The sequence below is a fragment of the Chrysochloris asiatica genome, unplaced genomic scaffold, assembly GCF_000296735.1.
Source record: "Chrysochloris asiatica unplaced genomic scaffold, ChrAsi1.0 scaffold00046, whole genome shotgun sequence".
NCBI lineage: Eukaryota > Metazoa > Chordata > Mammalia > Afrosoricida > Chrysochloridae > Chrysochloris > Chrysochloris asiatica.
The window spans coordinates 5,698,756-5,723,710 of NW_006408564.1; the positions used below are offsets into that span (position 1 = coordinate 5,698,756).

The window sequence follows — 24,955 nt, forward strand, 5'->3', positions numbered from 1 at the left end:
CAAGTGGCAGCATTGATGGACTCAAGAGTAGCAACAGTGGTGAGGTTGGCCCAGGATCAGGCAGTGTTTCGTTCTGCTGTGCATAAGGTCACTATGAGTCTGTACCGACTCGATAGCCCCTAACAACAACAGCAACAGCATAAAGAAACAACCAAATACAGAATGTGCTAATTCTACAGGACAAGTACCTTTGATTTTTCAAAAAGTTAATGCAAAAACAACAAAAACAAAAAAATGGGGTGACTATTCTATATCAAATGAGATTAATTAAACACAACCAAATGCAATGTGTGATCCTTGTTACGATCTTGCTTTGGTAATGAAAAGATATAGAAGATATTCTGAAGACAAATGTGGAAAATCAACCTACAACTGTGCATTACATGTTATCATGAAATTGTTGATTTTCTTAGATGGGATAAGGTGCTGTGGTTCTATAGGAGAGTGTCTCATTCTTTGGAGATACATGTTATGTGTCAGTGAGCCAATTCTCAACTCATAGAGACCCCATGTGACCCAACAGAACAGCCCCTAGGAAACCCTATACAGGGTTACTATGAGTCAGAACCAGCTCAATGCCACTGAACAACAACTGACCTTATAGAGGACTGATTTCAAAGCAATTAAAAGTTTGGCTACTATCCAGTACTATCCACAAGATTGGTGCTTTGAGCCCACCAGTCGTATCAGAAAAGGATGTGACAGTCTGCTTCTAAAAAGATTGCAGCCTTGGAAACCCTGTGGGGTGGTTCTGCTGACAGATCACTCTGACATGGAATTGACTCAAGGGCCATGGGGTTTGGGATACTTTCTATACTGTGCAATGCTAGGTACTACTGTGGCTACAGAGGTGGGTATGACACCAACTGTCAGCCCCCTCTGAATCACACTAGTATGGATTGAATTGTGTCTCCCCCAAATATTAAAAGTACCAGAGACTGCCAGAAGAACAAACAAATCTGTGTTGCAAGAAGTCCAACCAGACTGTTCCTTAGAAGCAAGAGTGGTGAGACTTTGTTTCTCATACTTCAGACAAGTTCTCAGGAGGGATCAGTCCCTGGAGAAGGAATCATGCTCTGTAAAAGTGGAGGGTCAGCATAAAAGAGGAAGACTCCCAACAAGGTGGACTAACAGAGTGGCAGCAACAATGGTTCAAACCTAACAAATAATGATGCAGGATCAGACAGTGTTTCGTTCCATTGTGTTCCTACTATGAGTAGGAATCAACTCAGTATCACCTAAGACATCAACAAAATATGTATTGTTAATCCTAACATCTATGCCTGTGGTTATAATCCCATTTTGAAATAAATTGTCTTTGTTATGTTAATGCAAGTGGATTAGTTTCCAGTGTATGTTGAACCAGTTTCATGTGGGATAAGAGATTAAATCAACAAGCAAACAGAGATGGGGAAAGAGACATCACGTTGATTACTCAGTGTATAAAAAATTATTAAAATCCCCAGGCCCAAGAGCTGAGGATGCTAGATTCTAACATGCAACATTCCAAAGAAGTCAGCCTTGCACAACAGGACTCGCCTGGGATTGGTGTCGCCTCCTCGGGGCTAAAGATACAATTTACAGCAGGCACTGTTAGATAAAATTTATAGCTGTAATTGAATGTGTTTTCTTTGTTCCTTTCATAGATCAAAATAATCCCCTTCTTGGAAATGAAATGTGAAGACATGACTTGGAGCTCTTACAAAACATATCAACTCTGTATTTATCCAGGTGTTTTTGAAATGGACATTTAGGGAGTGTTGAGTGATTAAACTCATTTCTGTCTTCTCACTTAGGGTGAGTGAATTGGCTATGCACTGGACTGGACATATGAAGATGGACAAGGAGCAGAGGCAAGGACTTTCCTCTAAAGTTCTGATGTGGCACTTTAAGATAAATATAGGGCTGCTGACCACAAGATTGGCAGTTCAACCCCACCAGCCACTCTTTGGAAACTGTACACAGGGTCACTTTGAGTCAGAACCAAGTCAATAGCACTTAACAACAGAGAAAGCCTTTCCCTAGAACCAGAACCCTGAATTTAGACTTCTAGCCTGTGAGAATAAATTTGTTTGCTGAAGTTGTCTACTTATTTCTGCTGCAGCCGCACTAGATAACCAAGACACTTAACCACATTAAAAGTTCTTAATTAAATGCACTGCATATCCTATCTAGAAAAAGTCAGCAATTGAGTTCAGAGAATGTATTCCTAACCGTCCCACGAGTGGATTCAGGAGGACTTAATGAAAGAAGTGATGTTTAAATTGAGATTTGAAAGTTGAATTTCTTATTGTTAGGTCCTATCAAGTTGATTTTGATTCACAGTGAGCCTTATGTGATAGTAGGGTTTTCTGGGCTTTATTCCTTAGGGAACTAGATTGCTAGATCTTTCTCCAGCACAGTCACTAAGTGGATTCCAAATGACAACACTTCAGTTAGTAGCCTAGGGCTTAACTATTGCCACATCAGGGCTCCCAGCCTGATACAGCACTGGTTAGGAACAGGGTGTATCTGTTATAATATTGCTTGGTAGTCACTGACCTTGAACAGCCACTTAACCTCGCTGTGCCTCAGTTATATCACCTGTAAAATGGGGATAGTGCTGTAAGGCTTAAATAACAGATGGCACTAAGGTTCACGGCTGGCATATAGCACTATATTTATTAAGGACTTGTGATTGCTACTATTATTTACTGAGATCCACAGTATCCAACGCTTGGTGCAGCGGCTCAGCAAGAAACAAGACATATTTAGCACCTGCCCTGGGAGTACACACCTGCCAGGCTTTATTTTTCTCATACTAACATAAGCTTCTCTTCCAGCTATAAAATATGATAATGTTAGTTATCCCAATGGCTCAGGGTCATAGAGACTTTATGTATAACAGAACTAAAGGTTGCTGTGCACTGCACTATCCTCTCAGTTGGTGGGTTCAGTGATGCCTGTTCTGTCAATTTACCTCACTAGGGGGTTTTCTCTGTTTTACTAACCCTCTACCAAACATCACACACTATTCTACCAATTGGTTCCTACTGATAACACAGTCAAAGTAATCCAAATGATGTCTTGCCATCTTTGCATCTAAGGAACATTCTGGCTGTACCTTTCCAGCACTTCTGCTGGCTGACCATGGTATATTTCAATAATCTTAATCAACACCACAATTTGGTTAATTTCCTACAAAGAATTAGCCTTCTTGCTCCTCATATTTTTACCAACCCCACCTGATATGTGACATTTTCCAAAGGGCTCCTTGTGAATTTTTTAAATTTAAAAACTTGCTGTACAAATATGCATAGCACGGCATTTGCCAATTCAAAACTTTTCATGTGCACAATTTAGTGACACCAATTGCATTACTTATCTTGTGCAACCAATGTAGCCAGATTTTACATCACCATAAACAGAAACACAATGGGTTCTAACTCCCTCTTTCCCTCCTGCCTCTGACAACCTGTCCCTGTGAACTCTGGAAGCTAGGATTCCAAGGAATGTAAGTTTCTGTCGCCGAATTCTCGCAACAGCAGCGGGTGGCTGCTCAGCTCAAACTCCCAAACTGCGAACAGCCTAGTGCTGAGCGGAAACCAAGCTGAGCCTAACAGAAGCCCGCCCTCGACTCGCTAGCACGTCCCATTCTGATTGGCTGATACTGCTAGCGCTCCAGCAACCTGTATCCAATCTGCGGAGTGTTTACTGAGTGGCTGCAGCAACTGACACACACAAGGGGTTTTCAGGTCCTGCGGAGAGAGGGGGGCGATCCGGCCATGAATTTGGGGTAAGATGGGGAGAGAAAGTTGGTCGGAAAGGGAAAGGAGCATGAGGGTGGGCTGCACTTTGGAAAACTTTCAGAGCTGTACGGCCTGGATCGGCAGTACCCTGGAGTTGAAAGGGTCATGAGGGCCAGCTTGGCCTTCACTGTGCCTATAGCCTTCGCTTTTCCCCTTCTGAATCCGGTGGAAACTGTCCGCCACTTGCTTCCCATCAGGATGGAGAGGGAAGAAAGGTAGGGCAGAGAGGTGGGATGGGGATCTACGACCAAGAAAGTTGGAAAGATAGGGCTTAACGGAATCCCGGGGAGAAAGTTTGGCCCAAGCCCCTGGTTCTGAGTGACCCTGTTGTTGGGAGTTTTTCTGACTGAGTGCTTGGATGAGTTTAGAGATGCTAGGACCCAAAGCTCCTCAAGCAATCGGTATTTTAGGAGTGCCAGCACCTAACAGGCCGCCAATATGACCCATGGTCACCCTCTGTAAGTAATAATTGAATAAATTAAAAGGGGGTATTTATTGTATGGCTTTCATCACTCAGAAGTTCACTACACGGAGAACAATTAAGATACCAAACCATGATTTCATTGCTTCTCAGTGAACGGTATGAATGGATTTTATGTTCTGAAATCAGGATGGAGAACTAACACACACAGTCTGCTCCGTAAGAAGTTTACAGTGCAGTGTGAAAGAGAGATTTCTTGGCGAGCGCATTCATGTTTTCTTTCTGGTAAAGTTCACTAACAAACATGAAGTGTTCATCCTCCTGCAACAGAGAAATCCTTGAACTACCAGTGATGTTTTAATGGTACTGCGGGTTAATGTGCTGCTCTGCAAGGTCCGTTTCAACCACAAAGTCGGCGGTTCAAGCTTACCATCTGCTCCTCAAAAACCCTATATATAGGATCGTTGTGGGTCAGAACCGACTCGACGGCACTTAACAACAACTTGATTTTATTACCCTACTTGAGCAACATCACTCATTCCTATTCCTAATCAGGCTTTTCCCAGGCACTTTCTCATCTTTGACCAGCAAGATTTAGTCTCTTGGACTTCAGTTTTGTCCCCTTAAATGTGCATTAAAATTAACAGTTTTCCTGAGTCGAAGGCACTTAGCAACAACAATATTAAAAGACTGCCATTTTTGTTTTTGGTAGGATTTTACGGGATTTTTCGGTAGGACTTTAATGGATGTATAAATTGTGTTGGCGATGCCTGCTGCTATTTTATGCACTTGCTTTTTAAATGCATAGAGTATAATGCAGCCAAAACTTATTAGAGACTTGTTTTGTTATTTTAAAAATTGTCACAAAGTGTGAAAGTTTATTATTGGACCTGTTCAGAATAAGGTAAACGGCTCAAACAGTGTAACTCGTTTTCCAAAAATACTCCAGCATTCTATAGAAAATAATTTTAGTCATGGTATCTTTATGAAACTAATACACGGTAGACAGATCTTACTCTTCCAACTTTGTGTTAAGAGCATTATTGGGTTTTCTTTTTCCATTTTAGCATTGTAAAGATTAAAAGATGGTATGTAACAGCTGAATTAATTTACTTCCCACCAATAAAAAATTAAAGAGTTCAGGTTAAAGATAAATTTTTGTATCACTGAAAAATTTCAGGAAGAATTTTCTGTTGCAGTTTTTACTTTTATCTTGGATTTTAAAAAGTTTTTAATTAAAGGACTTATTTGATGTTATTTACATCATGATTTGATGATGTTACAAGATTCCTTATAAATTCAAAGGCACAAATTTGCTTTCAAGGTTCAAATAAACGTTTCTGGCTATTTCAGATGAGGCTCTTTCTTAAAAGTGACACTATTCTCTTGTGTTTTACAGAGATGGCTTAAAACTTGAAACTGAATTATTGGATGGAAAAACCAAGCTAATATTGTCTCCATATGGTATGCTGTGTTGCAGGAAACTTAGAAATGTTAACATTTAAATTTTGAAATAAAAGTTTATCTAGTTTAACAGACGTTTGGCTTACAGTAGTCCCTGACTATATAGACTGAAATAAATTTAAATGATTCTATCAAAAAAGTTGTATTCCTCAAACTCACTCAAATTTACTTTCAGCCAAGTTAAGTTATATCACTGCTTCCACTGTCACTGTTCAGAGTCACAAAATATAACCATCTAGTATATTTCTTGAGCAATATATTCACTATATATATTTATAACATATTTGCAAATACAAATTATTCTTATTGCCTGGTAAATAATATAGATAAAATTTATGGAACTATTCTTTGCATGTAAATTGTACTGCTGAAAAAATTAAATTTATAGTAAGACAGTAGTTATGAAGTCAATTCTTAGTATTAAATGAACTTTGTATTCAGTATATTTTAATAGTCTTGTCATTCATGCAATTTGGTTTTTTTCCCCCAATTTGTTTATAATTTTTCCTCAGAAAGATATAAGGAAAAAATTAAAATAGAAATATCTGAACCACACTGTAAATGTTAAAACACTCATGCAAAACTGGACCTTAAAGTTCTATGGAGAATATTTCTATCTTAATATCTTTTTTAAAAGAATGCTAATTACATTTTCTTTCATGACTGTTTTTGTGTATTTTTGGTTGATAGCTTAGTAATTTTTGTTTTCTTTTGTAGAACATAAATCAAAAATTTCTGTGAAGGTAAGCCAAGTGAATTTGACCTGACCCATTTTCACAAATAAAATGCAATGTTTTTATATTGTTTTGCAAATAATTCTTGGGAATGTCAAAACATTAAAAGGATTTGAAATGATGATGAGAAGTTAATATACCCTTGCTCTCACGTTGGTCCTTTCACAGAAATGGAATGTGTTAATTTTCACTTTGTAGAAATCCTATAGAATCTTTTTTTATAGACTAGTGCTGTCCACTCGTGCTTTCTGCAGTGATAGCAATGTTTCGGAATCTCTGCTGCCCCATATGGTAGCTACTAGCCATGTGTACTTATTGAGCACTTGAAATAGGACTAATGTGATTGAGTTTATTGAATTTTTAATTAATTGACAGTACATGCATTCCCAGACCAAACTAAACCCATTGTTGGCAATTTCATTCCTGGAGCCATCCCATAGGACAGAATAAGACTGCTTCAGAGGGTTTCCATGGCTGTAAATATTCACAGAAGCAGACAGTGCTATGGTCCTCCCATTGAGCATAATAATTGGGTTCAAACCACTGACCTTCTTTTAGTATCCAAAGGTTTTAATTACTGTTGTTAAAAGCAACATACTGTATAAAAATATTTATGACATGAAAGCCCTGTTTCATCTATTAAAATATACCGAATCCAATAAAAATTTGGAAATAATTTAGACTAGGCTGCTTTTTAGTTTTGTTTTTTACTTAAGAAGCCTAAATATAATTGAATATTTAGTAGTTCACAATTTTCTACTGCTTGTGTTCACTGTTCTCTGGTGTTACGCTACGAAGGTTATTCAGAATTGTGCTAAGTGTATGTTGACTTCATGTCAATGAAATCAATATTTTAGGAGACTTTTTCAGTATATCATTCCTTTCTAATATAAATGAAATGTGATAAAATATCTGGGTTCAGTTAGATTCCTAATTAGGATTCTGAGTAGCAAGGTTTTACAGCACATATAAAATTCCATTATGGGTATAGTGCGCTTATCATTCTTGGCTTTGTTTAGAGATTGTGACAACAATAAAAGAAAGCAAAAACCTTTTTCCTAGAAATGAAGATTGTTGTTAAATCCTATAGAATCAGTTCTGCCTCATAACGACCCTCTATAGGGTTTCCAAGGAGCAGCTGGTGAGCTTGAACCACTAACCTTGCGGTTCAAACTGACCTTGCAGTCTAGCGCATTAACCCACTGTGCCACACCAGGATTCCAGAATATCTGTTAAATACTATGCAGTTAAGTAGTAGAATTAAATGAGTGCTGTAACAATGTTACAAAAGGAAGAAAACAATGGAAAGAGCAGCTTGCTCTGTTTTGTAGAGACCAGGGAAGACATCACAAATTAGGTGATGTTTTAATTAGGACTTAAAGTTGAGAGATATAGTCACATGCAAAGAAGTAGGGAAGAATATTCCAAGCTCAATAAAAATACAGTATTTGCATTGCCTGAAATTAGGGGAAGGATCCCTGGTGGTGCACTGGTTAAGCACTCAATTGCTAACCAAAATGTTAGCGGTTTAAACTGACTAGCTAGCTGCTCTGTGAGAGAAAGTTGTACCAGTCTGCTTCTGCAAAGACTACAACCTTGGAAACTGTATGGGATAGTTCTCTTTCTTGCAAGTTTGCTATGGTTCAGAATGACATCTATGGCAACAACTTTAATGTTGTGTGTGTGTGACTTAAGCAAGGAGGCATTTGACAGAGAGCAAAGGAGAATGGAAGAGAGCAATTATTTTGGATGACTGGATAATGAGGGAAGTGGGGCAAGAGTGAGGTGGTAGTATCAACAGATTATAGCATTGTTGAAAGTGAGCTGAGAGGAAATGAACTGGCAAAAGTAGATGGTGGCTATTGTGGGGTGCTTGAAATTACCGGTATTTGTAAGGCTAACTATAAAATATCACCATGGGAATAAGTAACGGAGGTACCAAACTGGGGGCCGAGGCCAAAGGACGAGAAGGTAGCATACTGGAAGGACCATCTTTATAGAATATGAAAAGCACTGGGAAGATGGGAGTTAGGTTAGAGAGAAGGATGGTGACCTACTAGCTAAGATATTCGAGAGCTAAGGGTTAGTAACCTGGTCTATAGAAGTCTGTTAACAGAGTGTGGGAAGTGTAATCTAGTACATGAGACTCAAAGCAGGAGTGAAATGGAGATGTCTAAAAGGAGCTCTGGTAGTGTAGTGGTTACAAATCAGTTCTAAACTACCAGCTGTTCTGCAGGAGAAGGATGAGGCTTTCTGCTCCTGTAAAGATTCACAGCCTCGGAAACCCTGTACAAGGTCACTATGAGTTGGAACCGACTCCACGGCACATAACCAACCAGCAAATAGCAATGAAAGGTTCTTCTGCATTCTTCATTATCCTGAAATTTAATACCTTCCAAAAGTTAAATCTTTTGAGTGATTTGCAAAGGTTAAGCTTGCGTTTCTTAGAGTGTATCATCTAGCTAAATAGCAAAAAGAAAAAAAAAAAAACAACTTAGGAGAAAGATTTATCAAAGGGTATTTAAATTGTTTCTTTTTCATTGACTGTTCTAAGAATAAGCTTCTGTTTCACAGATGGGAAATAAGACGAAGATTGCAAGATGTTCTCTAAGAACAAAACAAACTGGGCACATTCTGAAATCAACACAAAATACTTGTGTCAAGAATGACAAACTTTTGGAAAAGAAACGAATTGGTTCAGAAAATGCAATGGCAAAGAGTGAAAAAAATAAAATGACTTTTCCACCCTCTAAGGATTTGTGCAAACAGTATACAGATAATGACTGTCTTCATATCCAAAGAGGGATTTCCCCTGTAGCTCCGAATACACAGAGGACCAGCAACACTGTAAATACACCTGTGGTAGTGAAAAAGAAGCCTCGTAAAACCCCCATCACAGCTAAAAATACGAAGAGTGGGGTGGTATGTTTAACACAAGACCAACTACAGCAGATTTTGATGGCTGTAAACCAAGGAAATCGAGGAAATAAATCTGTTTCTTTGACAGAGAATGGAAAGGAGGAAACAAGTAAGAATCTTCCAAAGTTCTAATAAATACTAATTTTATCAATGTGTAATGTTTTAGAATTTCAGATTCATGAGTTTTTCACAACAGTGCCTCTTAAATTACAATTTAGCAATATTGTAAAATAAGCATTATTTTAACGGACATTCTCTAATATACCAACATAACTTTTTATAATTAAAATAACCATATGGCAAACGTTAAGACTCAAAAGCTATTATTCTCATGCCCGAAAGCCTTGAACATAGTTTCTGTGAACTCTAGAAATGATGTTACTACTAAATGCTATTGTATTTGTGATAGATTATATTTAATATAATTATGAAAAATAAAATTATCTAAAAAAGATATAGTGTTGATAGTAAAAATTAAGGAAACCTTAATGTGAAGATTTGACTTGAGTTTCAGGCGTTGTTTTTCTGGCCCCTGAATTTTGCTTTTCCTGATCCTCAAGGTATGCTTAGGGATTGCAATACTAACTTTTTAAGCAGCATAAAACAAAGACTTTGAAAGGGTAGTAAAGTATTGTATACTTGCTCTATCATAAGTCAAGGCATGGTAGTTTTGTTTTTAAAATGCTTCTAGTTTCAGCTTTGAGCCTAAGGAATTATGAATATGAAAATTTTAAAAAATCAAAATTTATTAGGCAATAATGAAATAATACTATTAATAGCCCCCAAAGAGAAGCCTTAAACACATTTCCAAGGTGGTCAAGTTGGAATCATTTACCCTGCCTTGGTCTATATTTTGCTTTGTTAATTAAATCAAGGGAGCTGGATTGCTTCTTTAAGGCTTCAGTTTTAGCTACAGGAGAAAAACAAACTCAAAAACTTTACTTGGCATAATGACAATATCAACATGGGAAAGGTAAAATTTGCTTAATCACGTAATGCTATATTTTCTCTTCATGGGAGAGCTAACACTTTCAGGATGTATTAGAACAGTGTTTGAGCTAATCATAGGAACTCTCTCTAAAACCTTCAGATATTATAGGTGGAAATATAAGCAACAGTTCAAGAGGAAGTTTTCCATGATTTCATATCCAAATGAGAAAAATAAGGACAAGGTAATAAGGTATAAATCTACTAACATTTACTTCCCTTGAGTTGTTACATATTTATGTTGTAATTCATGTTATTTGTAAAATATATGTTGGCAGGAGTTAAATGATGGTTGATATTTTTATTTGATGAAAGCAGTTGTATGGCAAAGAGCAACTCATTTAACCTCTTGATACTCATTTCCTTTTTTTTTTTAACTTCTATTGTTACTATTATGTAAAAACTGTTATTTGCCAATTTGACATTTTTTATATGTGTCACTTAGTAACACTAGTTACTTTAATCATGTTATGCAACCATTCCCAGTCTCCACTGCCAGCTTCTTCATCCCCATAACCAGAAGCCCAGGAGGAGGCCCTAAACACTGACTCTCCACATTCCCCCAGCCCTTTTGCTTCTGGTGATCACCAAAAACCTTTGGTCTCTAAATAGGTCTCTAATTACGTCTTCGAGATAGTTCATATAAGTGAGGTCATATAACACTTATCCTTTGGTAAATGACTTTGCTCAGTTCAATATTTGAAGGTTCTTCTGTGTTGTAGCATGTATCAGGACTTCATTTCTCTTTAGGGCTGAGTGGTAAGTCATTTGAACTGCAAGTTTGGTGGTTCAAGCTCACCAGCTGCTCCTTGGAAACCCTATACAGGGTCGCTATGGGTCGGAATCGACTTGACAGCACTTAACAACAACATACCACATTGTGTTTATTCATTTGTCTGTTGATGGACATATCAATTGTTCCACCTTTTGGCAAGTGTGACTAGTACTGCAAGGATTCCTGGTGTTCATGTGTCTGTGTTGATGCCTTCAAGTCTCTTGGGTATGTATACGCAGAAGGAGAATTTTGCGGTCATGTGGTAATTCTGAGTTGGATTTTTGGAGGAACCACAAAAATGTTTCCCACAGTGGCTATAACACTTTGCATTACCACCAGCAATGGATAAGGGTCCCAGTTCATCCACATCCTTCCTAATATTTGTTGGTTTCTGTTTTTCCTTTTTTACTTAGACCTCTAGTGGGGGTGACATTGTATCTCATTATAGTTTTAATTTGCATCCCCCCTCCCCAATAGCTAATGAGGAGACCTGGTGGCACAGTGGTTAAAGTGCTCTGCTGCTAACCCTAACCAGAAGTTGGTGGTTTGAACTAGCTCGATGGTAGAAAGATGTGGCAGCCTGAAACCCTAGATTACAGCCGAGGAAACCCTAGGGCGCAGTTCTACTCTGTCCGATCGGGCTGCCGTGAGTCAGAATCGACTCGATGGCATACAACAACCCCAGTGTTAACATTGAAACATGCGTTTTACCACCTCCTAGGTCAGTACAATCTACATTTCAACAACATTCCTAATCAGCCAAAGAAAGAGAACATTATGGGACTACTCCAAAAAACTGAGGCTGTTTCGTCTGTCCTGGATGACAATAAATCTATTTTAAATAAAAACCAGGAGACATCTAAGCAGCTTGAACAGAAAAATACCATGTATGTAACTCATGTCTGTTATTGTTACCTTGGGAAAGTGGCTTTCCTTTTCCTTTACTTGCATGTGAAATATTTACTCTGAAGACTGAGAGCTACTTACATGTTTATCAACTTTCATGGAATAATTTGTGTGGGAATGTATGATGTTAATTTTTCTGTTTTGTTTTTTATTGCCCTAGAGAGAATGTGTGGAAACCAGCTGACATATTCAGTACCCTGGGGGAAAGAGAACGTGATAGAAGTTTGTTGGAAGCAAAAAAAGCCCAATGGAGAAAGGAACTAGGTAGGTAACTTTTGTAGCTTGCAGCAAGTATACTTTTTTGTTAGCTGAAAAAGGTGTATAATAAGGAGCCCTTGCTGCATATAGTGGTTTGTGTCTTGGGCTGCTAACAAGATCAGCAGTTCTACTACTCATCAGGCGCTTTTCAGGAGAAAGATGAGGCTTTCTACTCCCGTAAGGATTTACACCCTCGGAAACCCTGTACAGGGTCGCTATGGGTCGGAACCGACTCGACGGCACTTAACAACAACAACAACAAGGACCCCAATGAGTCGGAATCAACTCATTGATATACTGCCACCAACACAAGCAAGGACTGTATACTGAGGTTGAAGTAGAGCTTTCAGTATGATATAATGACATCAAACAAAATCTTGTTTTATAGCATCTGACACCAGAGTTGTTCTCTACAAATGCATTAGAAACTTCCTGTCCTCACATTGCCTTCCGTTGTGTCTTTATGTTTGGTACTGTGCAGTGTGCTCCAGAAGCTACTGGTGAGCATTCATCTTCCCAGTATCACTGTAGAACTCCCATAGCTCAAACAAACCACTTTATCTCATCATTCCCTACTAATAACTCTTTTTTACCATTACATAAATCCTGTAGATTTAAAGATGGTTCTTACAAGTAATTGATTTTATTTTTGAGAATAAAAAATGAGAATCAGGAATATCTTATCAATATATTAATCGTTATGTTCTAGACAAAAACAAAATTACTATGCCTCTGGAGAGTCCTGTGGCTCTCTGTAGGATCATCACTGGACTACAATTATCTGTAGGATAGTGACTTCAGAGCAACAAGAGCAGTTGTTTTTGTTAACCTGTGGACCTTTTAAATGGAAAATGCTTAATTTCCTCTAGGGTCTAGAAATATTGAGAATAAATAAATTATCATTACTTCTTGGACTAGGCATAGGGACCAGTAAGTAGTCAGTTTGAAAAGCACATGAAGTAACTACTGTACATTTTAGTACTAAAAGCATGAAGCTGGGCTTTGCGCTCCCCTCAACTGGTAAATCCTATGATTGAACCAGTTATCATGCTGGGACAGGTAGTTTAGAAAAAGAAATAAGCAGCAGAAACAGGGAATTAATTACTAGTTGGTAGTGAAGGTACTAGAAGAATAAATAAATTAAACGTCCAGGTGCATTATTAGTAGGTTTGAATTTTAATCACAGTTTCAGCAGTAAATCTGTCTGGACTACATATTTTCTTTTAGTACAAATGCAGCTTATCAAAATTCTAAACTTACTTGAAATATTACCTATTATTTTAAAAAACAATTTAAGGAAAAAACAAACTTGATTCTGTTAAAAAAGCTCATCTCACTTGGTCTTAGTCATGTTTTAAATTTCTTAAAATGAAATTTGCACATCTATTTTATATTTCCTTTTATAAAATTGAGAATTTCAGACTTGTTACTTTATCTTTAGACACAGGATGTTATGTTTTTGCTTTTTTTCTTTTGTTGTCGATAGTTAATGGGTAATAATAGTTAACTGTGCTGTTAAATCTTTGTTCTTCCCTCGCTCCTACCTTCAACTGTTCTTGTTGTTAAGTGCTGTTGAGTCGATTCCGACCCATAGAGACCCAGTATAGGGGTTTCCAAGGAGCATCTGGTGAGCTTGAACCCACTGATTTTGCAGTCAGACACATTAGCCCACAGCGCCACACGGTACTGTAGAATAAGCACTGGACTACTAACCACAAAGCTGGCAATTCAAACCCACTACCCGCTCCATGGAAATCCTGTACAGCAGGGTTGTTATGAGTCAGAACCAACTCCATGGCACTTAACATCAACAAAATTACTCCATTTTATGAGGCAGTAATTGAGGTTTAGTGAGGGCCACAGCAATTTGCTTGTGGTAGCATAGTGGGTTATGCATTGAGCTGCTAACTGCAGGGTCAGCAGTTCGAATCAAACAGTTACTGCAAGGGAGAAAGTTGAGACTTTCTGCTCTCTAAGATATACAGCCTCGGAAACCCTACACAGGGTTGCCATGATTCAGAACCGACTCAATGGCAGCAGCAGCAGCACATGGTTGGTTGGCTGGTTATATACCATGGAGTTGGCTCCACAGCACTTAGTTGGCAGTAATTGAACTTACGGTTTTCAGACTCCAGAGTCCTTGCTGTTAATTCTCTTATTAATAACTGAATGAATGTAACTAGAGAGCAGAATAATGAGCATAATGCAAAATAAGTTATGAATGCATCTGCTCCTTCCTGAGAATTGTGACAATAGACGAAACACATTTATTTGTACCATATTGAAGCCTGGTTCTGGTTCCGGTTTCTGTTTTTTTGTTGTTTTTTTTATTCCATATTCCTTAAATCTCTTGTGAGTTAATCTCTCACCTAAATATCTATTTTGATTAATTCGATGCTAGGATCTGCACTATTTTCAGGAAGTCATGATTTTGTTTGTATATTTTTTTGTACAATTTTTTAAAAAAGGCTTTTATTTACAGATGAACAGGTTGCCTTAAAGAAGAAAGAAAAGGAAGCTTCTGAAAAATGTAATAATCATCCTTGGAAAAAATCTGAAAGTGATAAAATAATGTGGGAAAAACTTCAAATTCTTGACCAATCTCAGGTAAGGTGTAAAAATCAAGCATTTGTGGAACATAAAGAGATAATTGCAATTTTGAACATGCTAAGTGATGTTCATGTTTTAAAATTCATTTTTTTAAAAAATCTTTTTCATGTGGCATTTTCAAACAATGTTATTTTGAATTTAATTGTGGCCTCAACGTTTGCATACTGTGAATTGTTTTGCTATGCCGATGACGATAGAGGCGCCAGGCTCTTAAGAAAGGAGCTCCGTCATTTTTAAAGTGAGCACAAAACTCTACTGCTAATCTTGTGGCAGGGTCCCTGGTACACACTGTTAATACACGTGGCTGCTGACTGAAAGCTTGCAGATTGGAGTCCAACCATGGTCACCACCCAAAAAGAGGCCTGGCAACTTACGTAGGAGAAAAAGTGACTGAAAACCATATAGAGAGCAATTCTTCTCCGACACACATGGAGTCACCATGACTCAGAAGCAGCTAGATTGGCAATTTGTTTTAACTGTGTCATAACCAGTATTTGCTTATCAAGCCAGATGTCCACTGGATGCCGCTTTTGTGATCTTTAAATTTTAGACAAAGAGAAAAGAATCCTTGTTTTTCTATTTGCTTTTAGACATCTATTGGCTCGTCAAGCATTTTGTAACAGTCCTCCAGTCAAGAGATGACAGTCCAGACTATTGATGGACCCTCAGTGGTTGGAGCTAGTCAGATCTTGGAGTTAAATCCTAACTGTCAGTACTTGGAACATTTAAACCGTATAGTACTGCAGTTCTATATAATGTATTTTCTTTTAGGATACAAAGCTAAAAACATTATTTTAAACTACCAGTGAATTTTTACTGAACACGTTCTGTTCCTTTGATTACATTTTTAGCTCTTTCTTTTTATATGTATAATCCCTCCCTCCTAGTGAACACTTAATATTTTAACTAGTGTTTTCTGGAGATAGATACTGTGGTGGTTCCGTACGATAGCAGTGCACTGCAAACTACACGGTCCGTGGTTTTAGGCTGCCAAGTGCTTCATGGGAGAAAAAGGAAGCTTTCGGTTCCCAAGAAGATTAATAGTAATGCATTTTTATAGAAGCAGATTGGCAGGTCTTTTTTCCAGTCGAATGTATTGTGGGTTTTAATTGCCGACTTCCGGTTAGCAGCCAAGTGCTTAATCAGTGTACTGGTTAAGTGGTTCAGCGTGGCTGCTGAATCCCAAGTTCTGCTCTGTCCTACAGGGTAGGAATTGACTCAGTGACAGTGGGTTTGAAGTATCCTCTTTTCTATTTTAATTATCTGAGAAACCAGTAAGTTTTTTTTTTTAATTTGGAGTCAGAAGGTAGGGGCTGGGGACGGGAGAAGGAATTCAAAGGAAAAGACACTAAATTTAAGCCTGGACAAACAAAGGTTAAAGAGTATCTCCTCATCCCTTTATTATTTAAATGCAGTTTTTCCACATTCGTGTGTAACTGTGATGCGATCTTGCAGGGGTGCTATTTAGGGGCAATGAACTCACTGTAACAGAAAAGCCTATCAAATCCTGAGATGGTTTTAGAAACCCCTCAACAATGTCTACTGCAGAATATTTAGTTAGCCTCATCATGTAAATGGGAAAGGGAGAGTTTGGTTGCAGCAGAATCACAAGGTCTTTTGTGTTAAAACATGACGGAATGCATGTTAAGTGCTTTAGATTTGTGGCTGACATGTAATGTGTTTAATGAAGATTTATTTACTCTGGGTAAATCTACCAGGCAGGTCTGTCTGGAGCCCTGAGGCTGCTTAAGGTCATTCCTGTCATCAGTGTCCTTTCCTTTCTCTTCTTATGTTAATCTCACCTCTCTTCACCTTAAATACGATCCACCTGCCTTGTAGTCTCATGCCTATATTGTTTAGCCTACACACTCTTTTACACTGTGCAGGTTAAAACTCCTATTGTGTTTCTGACAATTCCCTGACAGCCTCAGCCTTTTGGGGAACACTTCACTTGATGACTTTTCTTAGTGACCACAGCTTCCAATGACAACCCCAAATTCATTGCCACAGAGTCAGACACAACTCATAGCAGACCTCAAGGTCAGAATGGATGCCGTTCCTCAGAAACCCTACACAGGGGTCGCTGTGATTCTGAACCAACTACGACTCTTAACAACAACAGATCTTTACACAGGAGTCCTGGTGATTCAGTGGATTAAGCTGTGACCCGCTAACTGAAAGGCCAGTGATTCTAACTCACCTGCCGCCCAGGGAGCAGCTCTCTATCCTATGGGGTCACTGTGATTTGGAATTGACACCATGACAGTGGGTTTGTTTTTCTGTTTTGTTGTTTAAAGTTCTTTTAGGGAACAGACTGTCACATTTTTCTCCTGCCGTGAGCTGGAATTTACCTGATAGCAGTGGGTTTGGGGTTTTGTCTCCTTAATGACTCCTCATTAGTCTGCTGCTCTTCATTCAGGAACTAACTCTAGTCTGGCTTTTGCTTCAGTCATCCTTGAAAAAGGTTATCCGTTATCTAACTCCTAGTTGCCGCATTTCATTGGTTACTTTTGAGTCCTTATCCTCTGACCTCACTCTAACATGATACTGCTTATTCCCTTTCTACTTCTTGGGATTATTTGCTTTGCTTCCTGGAATCAGCTCTTCGAGTTTCCTTTATGGCTTTCATATAAATTCCTTTGGCTGTAACTTAAATAATATTTCTTCAGGTTCTTCCCCTGCCGCCTCCACCAAAATTTAGTTCTTGTTTTTCTGCTTACTGCTTGTTATTCTTAGACAGTTGCTTATTTCCCCTCCCCTGAATTAAAAAAAAAAAGGAATGAAAAACTATACTATATTCTCACTGCTCAAAATTGGTAGTTGTTATTCTCTTTTCTGCTTCATCTTTTTGTTTTTAAAGATTAAAAATGTCAAGTTGTAGCCCATCATCCAACTCCTCTCCCATCATTCCATGAGTTTGATATGAAACGTTTTGGTATTTGTGTTTTTTTAATGAATCGCTATAAAAACATTGATTTGCATTAATGCTCAAGATATTCATGTATTTATAGTCATATTGGCTCATATGACATAGAAAAGAAATTAAAGGATAATACAAAACATATCTCTCCAAGTCATGCACAGAGAATAGTCTATTACAGCATACTCAGAATTCAGGCATTTCTGTGTATCTGAGTCATCCACTGGACACTCCTTGGAAGCCCTATACAGGGGTGCTATGAGTCAGAATTTACTTGATGGCACTTTGCAACAACAACAACATCACATAAAGAACAAGGATTTTTTTGCCTTTGAAATAACAGTTTGTACTCCAGTAGAAAGGAGCTCTGGTAGTGTAGTGGTTACGAATCGGGCTGTAAACCTCAGGGTCAGCAGTTCGAAACTACCAGCTGTTCTGTGGGAGAAAGATGAGGCTTTCTGCTCCCGTAAAGGTTTACAGCCTCGGAAACCCTGTACAGGGTCGCTATGAGTCGGAAGTGACTCCACAACACACAACAACAACTCCAGCAGAATCAGAGTGGTATACCAAGAGCTTTAATTTTCCTTTTGTTGTCAGGTTACTTGAGAATCCTGAGAGTAGGGTTGGCAGATTATTAGTCCCTTCCTAACAAGTGGGTTAGGAGTAAGTTATAGTCCAGTCCTAACCTACTGACGGCCCTATTTTTCAAGGAACAAATGCTACACCCTGGCCAAAAGGAACCAGCCCTAACCAAAGCTTCCCTTTGCCACTCTATGGTGAACCGTAGCAGTGTTAAGAGAATTATGTCTTATTCTGGAGTCCAGGTGTAACGCTATCAGATAAGCACTGCTAACCGCAAGGCCAGCAGTTCAAACCCACCAACGACTCCTCAGAAACTCTACACAGAGTCGCTGTGAGTTGGAACCGGTTTGACGACACTTGACAGCAACAATCTCATGCTTCCAAATTTAAACTCTAATCAAAGAGGTCTCTTCCTTATCCAGAACTGGGTAGTTATCATTGTCTCACCAGGAACTTGTCACAGTTAAATAGAGTATGGATATGGCATTCCTGGCCCAGGAGCTGGACCAGACACTGAATGCACTTGTGTACCCAGGTTCAGAACTAAGAATACAGTGTATTTAGACAGATGAAGCAGAGCGTGCTCAGAGAAAACCAAGCATCCCTTATGATCCAAACCAACCTTGCGGTCCAGAGCTTTATTCAACAGTGCTACACCAGGATTCCACCTCCCAACACTAGATGTAGATAAGTCTCTGTTCAAGGAGGGATGAAGAGGAAAAAAAGAGAGAACAGGAAGAGACTGAAAATATTCAGCAGTACAAAGGGAGACTATGCCTACTAAGTACTTGAGGAAAAAAAAGATTTTTTAATTAAATTAAAATGAACATGTGAAAATTTCTTGAATTTAATTAAAATTTAATTCTAATTAAAATGTACATGTGAAAATTTCTACATGTACAATTCAGTAACATTGGTTATGTTACTCACACTGTGTCGCCATCCTGTCTGTACCCATATTATTACCCCACCAGGGTATTAGAGTCACCACTCTCTAAAGGTTCCATCTGTGCTTTAGAGTTGTTATTGTCAAGTAGACCTTTTCATAAAGATCAGTCTGTAAAAGAACACAATGCTCGTGGCGAACATGCTTTACTAATTTGGCTAATTTTTACTAATTTCGCTAAGAAGTTACATAGTTTAAAGCTGAGTTGAGGAGATGATTCCGGCTCATGGTTTGAAGATTTTATCAACTCAATGGATTCGAGCATTCTTCCAGCCTCAGCAGATCTAGCATGCCTGGATTCTGTATGAATCTGAAATTACGCTTCACATTTTCCCCCTTTTATCAGGACTCATCTACTGACAATGCCATCAAAACATCCAGTAATAATAGCTGAGTAGCATCCAGGTTTTATGGTCTCATGACAAAGGCGGCAGTGAGGAGTTCATGGAGAAAGACCTGCAGGCTGTTTTCTTCTCCAATTCCTGGGACTCCACCCTCTGCTACTTCAGGCAAATAGAGACCAATTATTGGATCTTGGATGGCTACTAGCAAGCTTTTAAGACCCAGGCACTACTCCCCACGCTAGGAAGCAGAACAGTAACTTTTAAAACGGTATTAGGCCAAAAGAACGGACTGCAAGCCATGAAACTATACCTTTGAACCAACAGAACCAATCCTATGATATGTTTAGATGCACCCAAGTAGTGCTACTTGAGCCTCTGATAGACCCAAGTGGTATTACCAACTTGAGCCTCTAACCTCTTTTTCCTCTTCTCTTATTTTTTTTCAGTTGCTGCTATTGTAGAAATTAAACCTGCAACAATAATTTATTTTAGAAAGATCATCACAATCACAAGGCTGCTCCTAAATGTTCGACTTTGCTAAAATGCTCTGTTGTTGCTGTTAAGTGCCACTGAGTCAGTTCCGACTCACAGCGACCCTGTATAGGGTTTCTGAGGAGCAACTGGTGAGCTTGGACTGCCGACCTTGCATTTCAAAGGACGTTGCAGTCCAGTGCATTAACCCATAGCACTACACCAGGACTCCATCATCCCTTGTGTCAACCACTACTCTACTGCTTACTACTGTCCCCTAGGTCCCAGGGTCCCACAATGCACTGCAATGTGTCACAGAACTCACGGGCCTTCGCTTGGTTGTGGAGGCTGGCAAGTCCCAACTCTTCAGTTCAGACGTCAGTCTGGAGGATTCTCCTCACTCAGGCAGAATCGGGCTGTTGACTCACAAGGCTGTGGAAGCTGGCAAAGCAGCTCAGGCCAAAGGCACTCAAGTCCCAACAACAAGAGGTCAAAAGGAGACGAGCTTGAGCAATCAAGTAAAAAGGGCAAATATGCAACTCACATCACCAAGATGACTCATTTTAGACCCATGGTAGAGTTTCATGTGTTTTCCATCACAGTTAACTCAGTTAACCTTTACACCTGAATCGTGTCAGCCTATCAGCATCGTCTCCCACCTTCTCTCACCTAGACCCATGAGAAAAAGATTCATTTGCTGAGAGTTACAAAGACTAAGGCTAGAAGAGACATTAAATAACTCACGGCACCACAATATCTTAACACAATAATTGCCATATAATTAACATATAAGGAAGAAATGTCAGATATGTCCCATTATGTAAAACAGGAAATTAAAAAAAAATACATTGACCAAGTTTTCATATATTTCTATCTTGTTCCACAAAGGACTTGAAGTAGTTCAGGAAATCCTTGTACAAGAATATGCCAAAAAGTGTGGAAGAAAACTAAGAAGACAATAGGAAAACAGATTTAATGTAGTAAATTAAATCACTAAGGAAGAGGAAGAAGCCACTGTTTAAAAAACAAAACAAAACAAAAAAAAACTGGAGAAGATATTAAAGAGTTTGTAACAATGCAACCTTAAATGATAGGGTTTGCTAAAGAAGAAAAATACAGCAAATAGACGAGAATATTGACATGCAATGTTGTCTGTTGCTTGTCATGATCCACACAATCAAAAGCCTTTGTGTAGTCAATAAAGCACAGGTGAACATCTTTCTGGTATTCTCTGCTTTCAGCCAAAATTTATCTGACATCAGCAGTCATATCCCTTGTTTCTCATCCTCCTCTGAATCTGGCTTAAACCTCTGGTAGTTCCCTGTCATTGTACTGTTGCAGACATTTTAAAATTATCTTTACCAAATTTTACTAGCAGGTGGTATTAATGATATTGTCTGGTGTCCGCATTCTGTTGGGTTACCTCTCTTTGGAATGAGACAAATATGGATCTCTTCCAATCAGTTGGCTTGATACAGATGAGTCAGTGCTTCAGTGCTGCATCAGCTTGTTGAAAGATTTTATTTTGCATTCCCCCAATTCCCGGAGCCTTCAGTGCACCATGGACTTGTTCCTTTAGTACCAGTAGCTCTTGAAGATATGCTGCCTCTTGAAATGGTTGAACATTGACCATTTCTTTTTGGTACAGTGACTATATTCCTTCTGTATCTTCTTTTCTGCATCATTAAATACTTTACCCCTAAAATCCTTCAGTATTTCAAGTCAGGGCTTGAATTTTTTCTTCAGTTTTTTCAGCTTGAGAAATGCTGAGTGTGTTCATCCATTTTGGTTTTTAACTCCAGATTTTTGCACATTTCATTATGATACTTGATTTTTTATTTCTCTGAAATTTTCTGTTGAACTCTTTTACCTCCTCGTTTCTTCCATTTGCTTTAGCATCTCTACGCTAGAGAGCAAGTTTCTGAGGCTCTTGCAGCATCCATTTTGTATGTTCCTTCTTTCTTGTCTTAATCACTTTCTGCTTTCTTCCAGTATGATGTTCTTGATGTAATCCCACCACTCTACGACTCTTCGGTCATCAATGTCTAATGCATCAAAGCTGTTCTTGAGAGAGGGTCTCTAGAATCAGGTGGGATATCTTCAAGGTCAAATTTCAGCCTTAGTAGACTGTGGTGCTGTGAGTTAATGCGCCAGACTGCAAAGCCGTTTGAACTGCAAGGTTGATGGTTCAAGCTCTCCATCTGCTCCTCGGAAACCCTATACAGGGTTGCCGTGGGTTGGAACCGACTCGATGGTACTTAACAACAGACTTTAAATTTTCTTTAGCCTGAACTTGCATATTAACAATTGTTGGTCTGTTCCACAGTCTGCCTCTGGCCTGAGTTGTGGCTGATAATATGAAGCTTTTCCACCTTCTCTTTCCATTTGTTGTTGTGAAGTACGAGCAAGTAAGTTCAGACTCATAGCAACCCTGTATAAGATTGCCAAGGAGTGACTTGGCAGCCATTTAATTAGCAGTCACTGCAGTGCTGATCCTACAGGGTCACACCAGCACTCCCTCTCTTCCCATAGATGAAGCCAATTTGATTCCATCTGATGAGGTTCATGTGTATTGTGATTATTGTTTAGTATCATTGAGATAGTTCCGACTCATAGCAACTCTGTACAGGGTTTCCAAGGAACAGCTGGTGAATTTCAACCACCAACCTTGCAGTTCAAACCGACCTTGTGACCGAGTGCTCATTCTACAGCACCACACCAGAATTCCATTGTCTTTTGTGTTGTTTAAAAAAGGTAGTTGCAATGAAGAAGTCATTGGTTTTGCAAAATTTTTACTTTTCATCTCCAGCATCATTTCTGTCACTAAAGCCTTATTTTCCAATTACTGATTCTTCCTCTGTTTCCAACCTTTGTGTTCTAAACACCAGTAATTATCAGTGCATCTTGATTGCATGTTTGATCAATTCCTGCTTGAAGACGTTGGGAGAATTCTTCAATTTCTTCATCACTGGCTTTAGTAGTTGCTGTGTACATTAGAATAGTGGTATTAACTGGTCTTTCTTTTAGGAGTATGGATATTATCCTATCACAGACAGCATTATACTTCAAGATATATTTTGAAATATTCTTTTTGATGTTGAACGTAACTTAGTTACTCTTCAATGTGTCAATTCTGCTGTAGTAAACCCTACAATTTTTAAATCAGGATGGTCAGTACTAATCCATTTCAGCTAATTTGTATTCCATTTCATTTTTGATAACTTCCAAATTTCCTAGAGTCATACTTTGTACACTGTTAAGGGATATTTACAGTTGTTTCTCTGCATTTTGAGTTGTGATCCATCAACAAATTAAGGTCCTGAAAGCATTACTCCATTTGAATCATCGTGGTCAACTCTACTTTGAGGAGGCAGCTCTTCCTCAGATTTTGAGTGCCTTCCAACCTGAGGGGCTCATCTTCCAGTATTACATCTGACAACATTCTGGTGCTTTTCATAATGTTTTAATATTTAATATTTTGGCATTATCTGACAGTGTTCCACTGCTGTTAGATAACATTCAGAAGTGGTCTGCCTCTCCTCCTTCCTAGTCTGTGTTAGTCTGGAAGCTCAGCTGAAACTTGTCCACTTTGGGTGACCCTGCTGTTGTTTTAAATATTGGTCAGTGTTACAGCAATATGCAAGCCACCACAGTACAACCTGACACAAGTGATACTTATTAGCTGTAGTAGCTGCCATCATCTCCATACACTATTCACTATGTTTGCGGCCTGTTGAGATGAGTGTGCTTTTTGGGTGGGGGTGTTGCAGATACCCAGTGTTGGATATCAGAGGTCTCAGTATAAGGGCCCTTACTGAAATACGCATACTTTTGTTGGTCATTGGGGAGCATCCCACCTCAGTGGATGGCCTTAAGTAGCCATTGGCTACTTTTGAACTGGAACTCACTCAATCGTTATGAACTGGCACTCACTCAATGGCACCTAACAACAACAAACACACACACACTCTTACACACTAATTTATATATCCAATCTCTAAATAATTTGCAACTCCTAAATGTTGGAACCATAGTTGTTTACATCAGACTTAAAACAGATTTGCAAAAATAGTAATTAAGTGCATTGTTGAAAAGTTCTTCTAAGGAACTCAAAGGTCCATTTGCATTCCCTGTTTTTCTTTTCTCATTTTGGCCCCATGAATAGCCTTTCTAGGCAGAGCTGTTAAATAATTTCCTGAAGATAATGCTTCTTTTTAAATGGCTCTTTTAGGTTGAAATAAATGTGATGGGTTTTATCTGATAGAAATTTGTAGAAATATCTGAGAAAATAAGATTTTTTGGTGTGTGGTATGAATATATCCTTTGATAAAGCAACAGGTTATTAACTATGAGCTTTTCCATTGTTTCCAGAAAAACAAGGCCAGGAAGTAACATTGTGAGGTATTTTGCCTTTACAGTATTCTGCCAAATCATTTTTCTTAATTATGTCCTATAGTTATTTTGTGTAAGGAAATATTTATTGCTTGACTCTTCAACATTTCAGGACAATTTTCAAAGACTGTAATGTTTCCTTTTCATTAGAGCATGCTGTTATTGTTAAGTGTCATCAAGTCGGTACCAATTCATGTTGTTGTTGTTGTTAAGTGCCTTCGAGTCGCTTCCGACCCATAGCGACCCTGTACAGGGTTTCCGAGGGTATAAATCCTTACGGGAGTAGAAAGCCTCATCTTTCTCCCGCGTAGTGACCACATATAGAGTTCCTGAGACTGTAAATCTTTGCAGGAGCAGAAAGACGCATCTTTTTCTCACAAAGCAGCTGGCGGACTTGAACCTTGGACCTTGTGGTTCACAGCCCAATGCTTATTGTAT

The 24,955-nt window shown here is 38.7% G+C and overlaps 1 protein-coding gene across 1 annotated transcript in view; it reads left to right on the forward strand.

Moving 5' to 3' along the window:
- Nucleotides 1-3,764: 3,764 nt before the first annotated feature.
- The window catches only part of CCDC66 (coiled-coil domain containing 66), a 45,857-nt gene continuing 24,666 nt past the window's right edge, over nt 3,765-24,955 (forward strand). The window contains exons 1-7 of the mRNA XM_006862118.1: nt 3,765-3,775; nt 5,609-5,673; nt 6,391-6,416; nt 8,982-9,435; nt 11,810-11,975; nt 12,155-12,258; nt 14,735-14,859. Coding sequence (XP_006862180.1) covers nt 3,765-3,775; nt 5,609-5,673; nt 6,391-6,416; nt 8,982-9,435; nt 11,810-11,975; nt 12,155-12,258; nt 14,735-14,859 — 951 coding nt within the window. The remainder of the gene's footprint in view (nt 3,776-5,608; nt 5,674-6,390; nt 6,417-8,981; nt 9,436-11,809; nt 11,976-12,154; nt 12,259-14,734; nt 14,860-24,955) is intronic.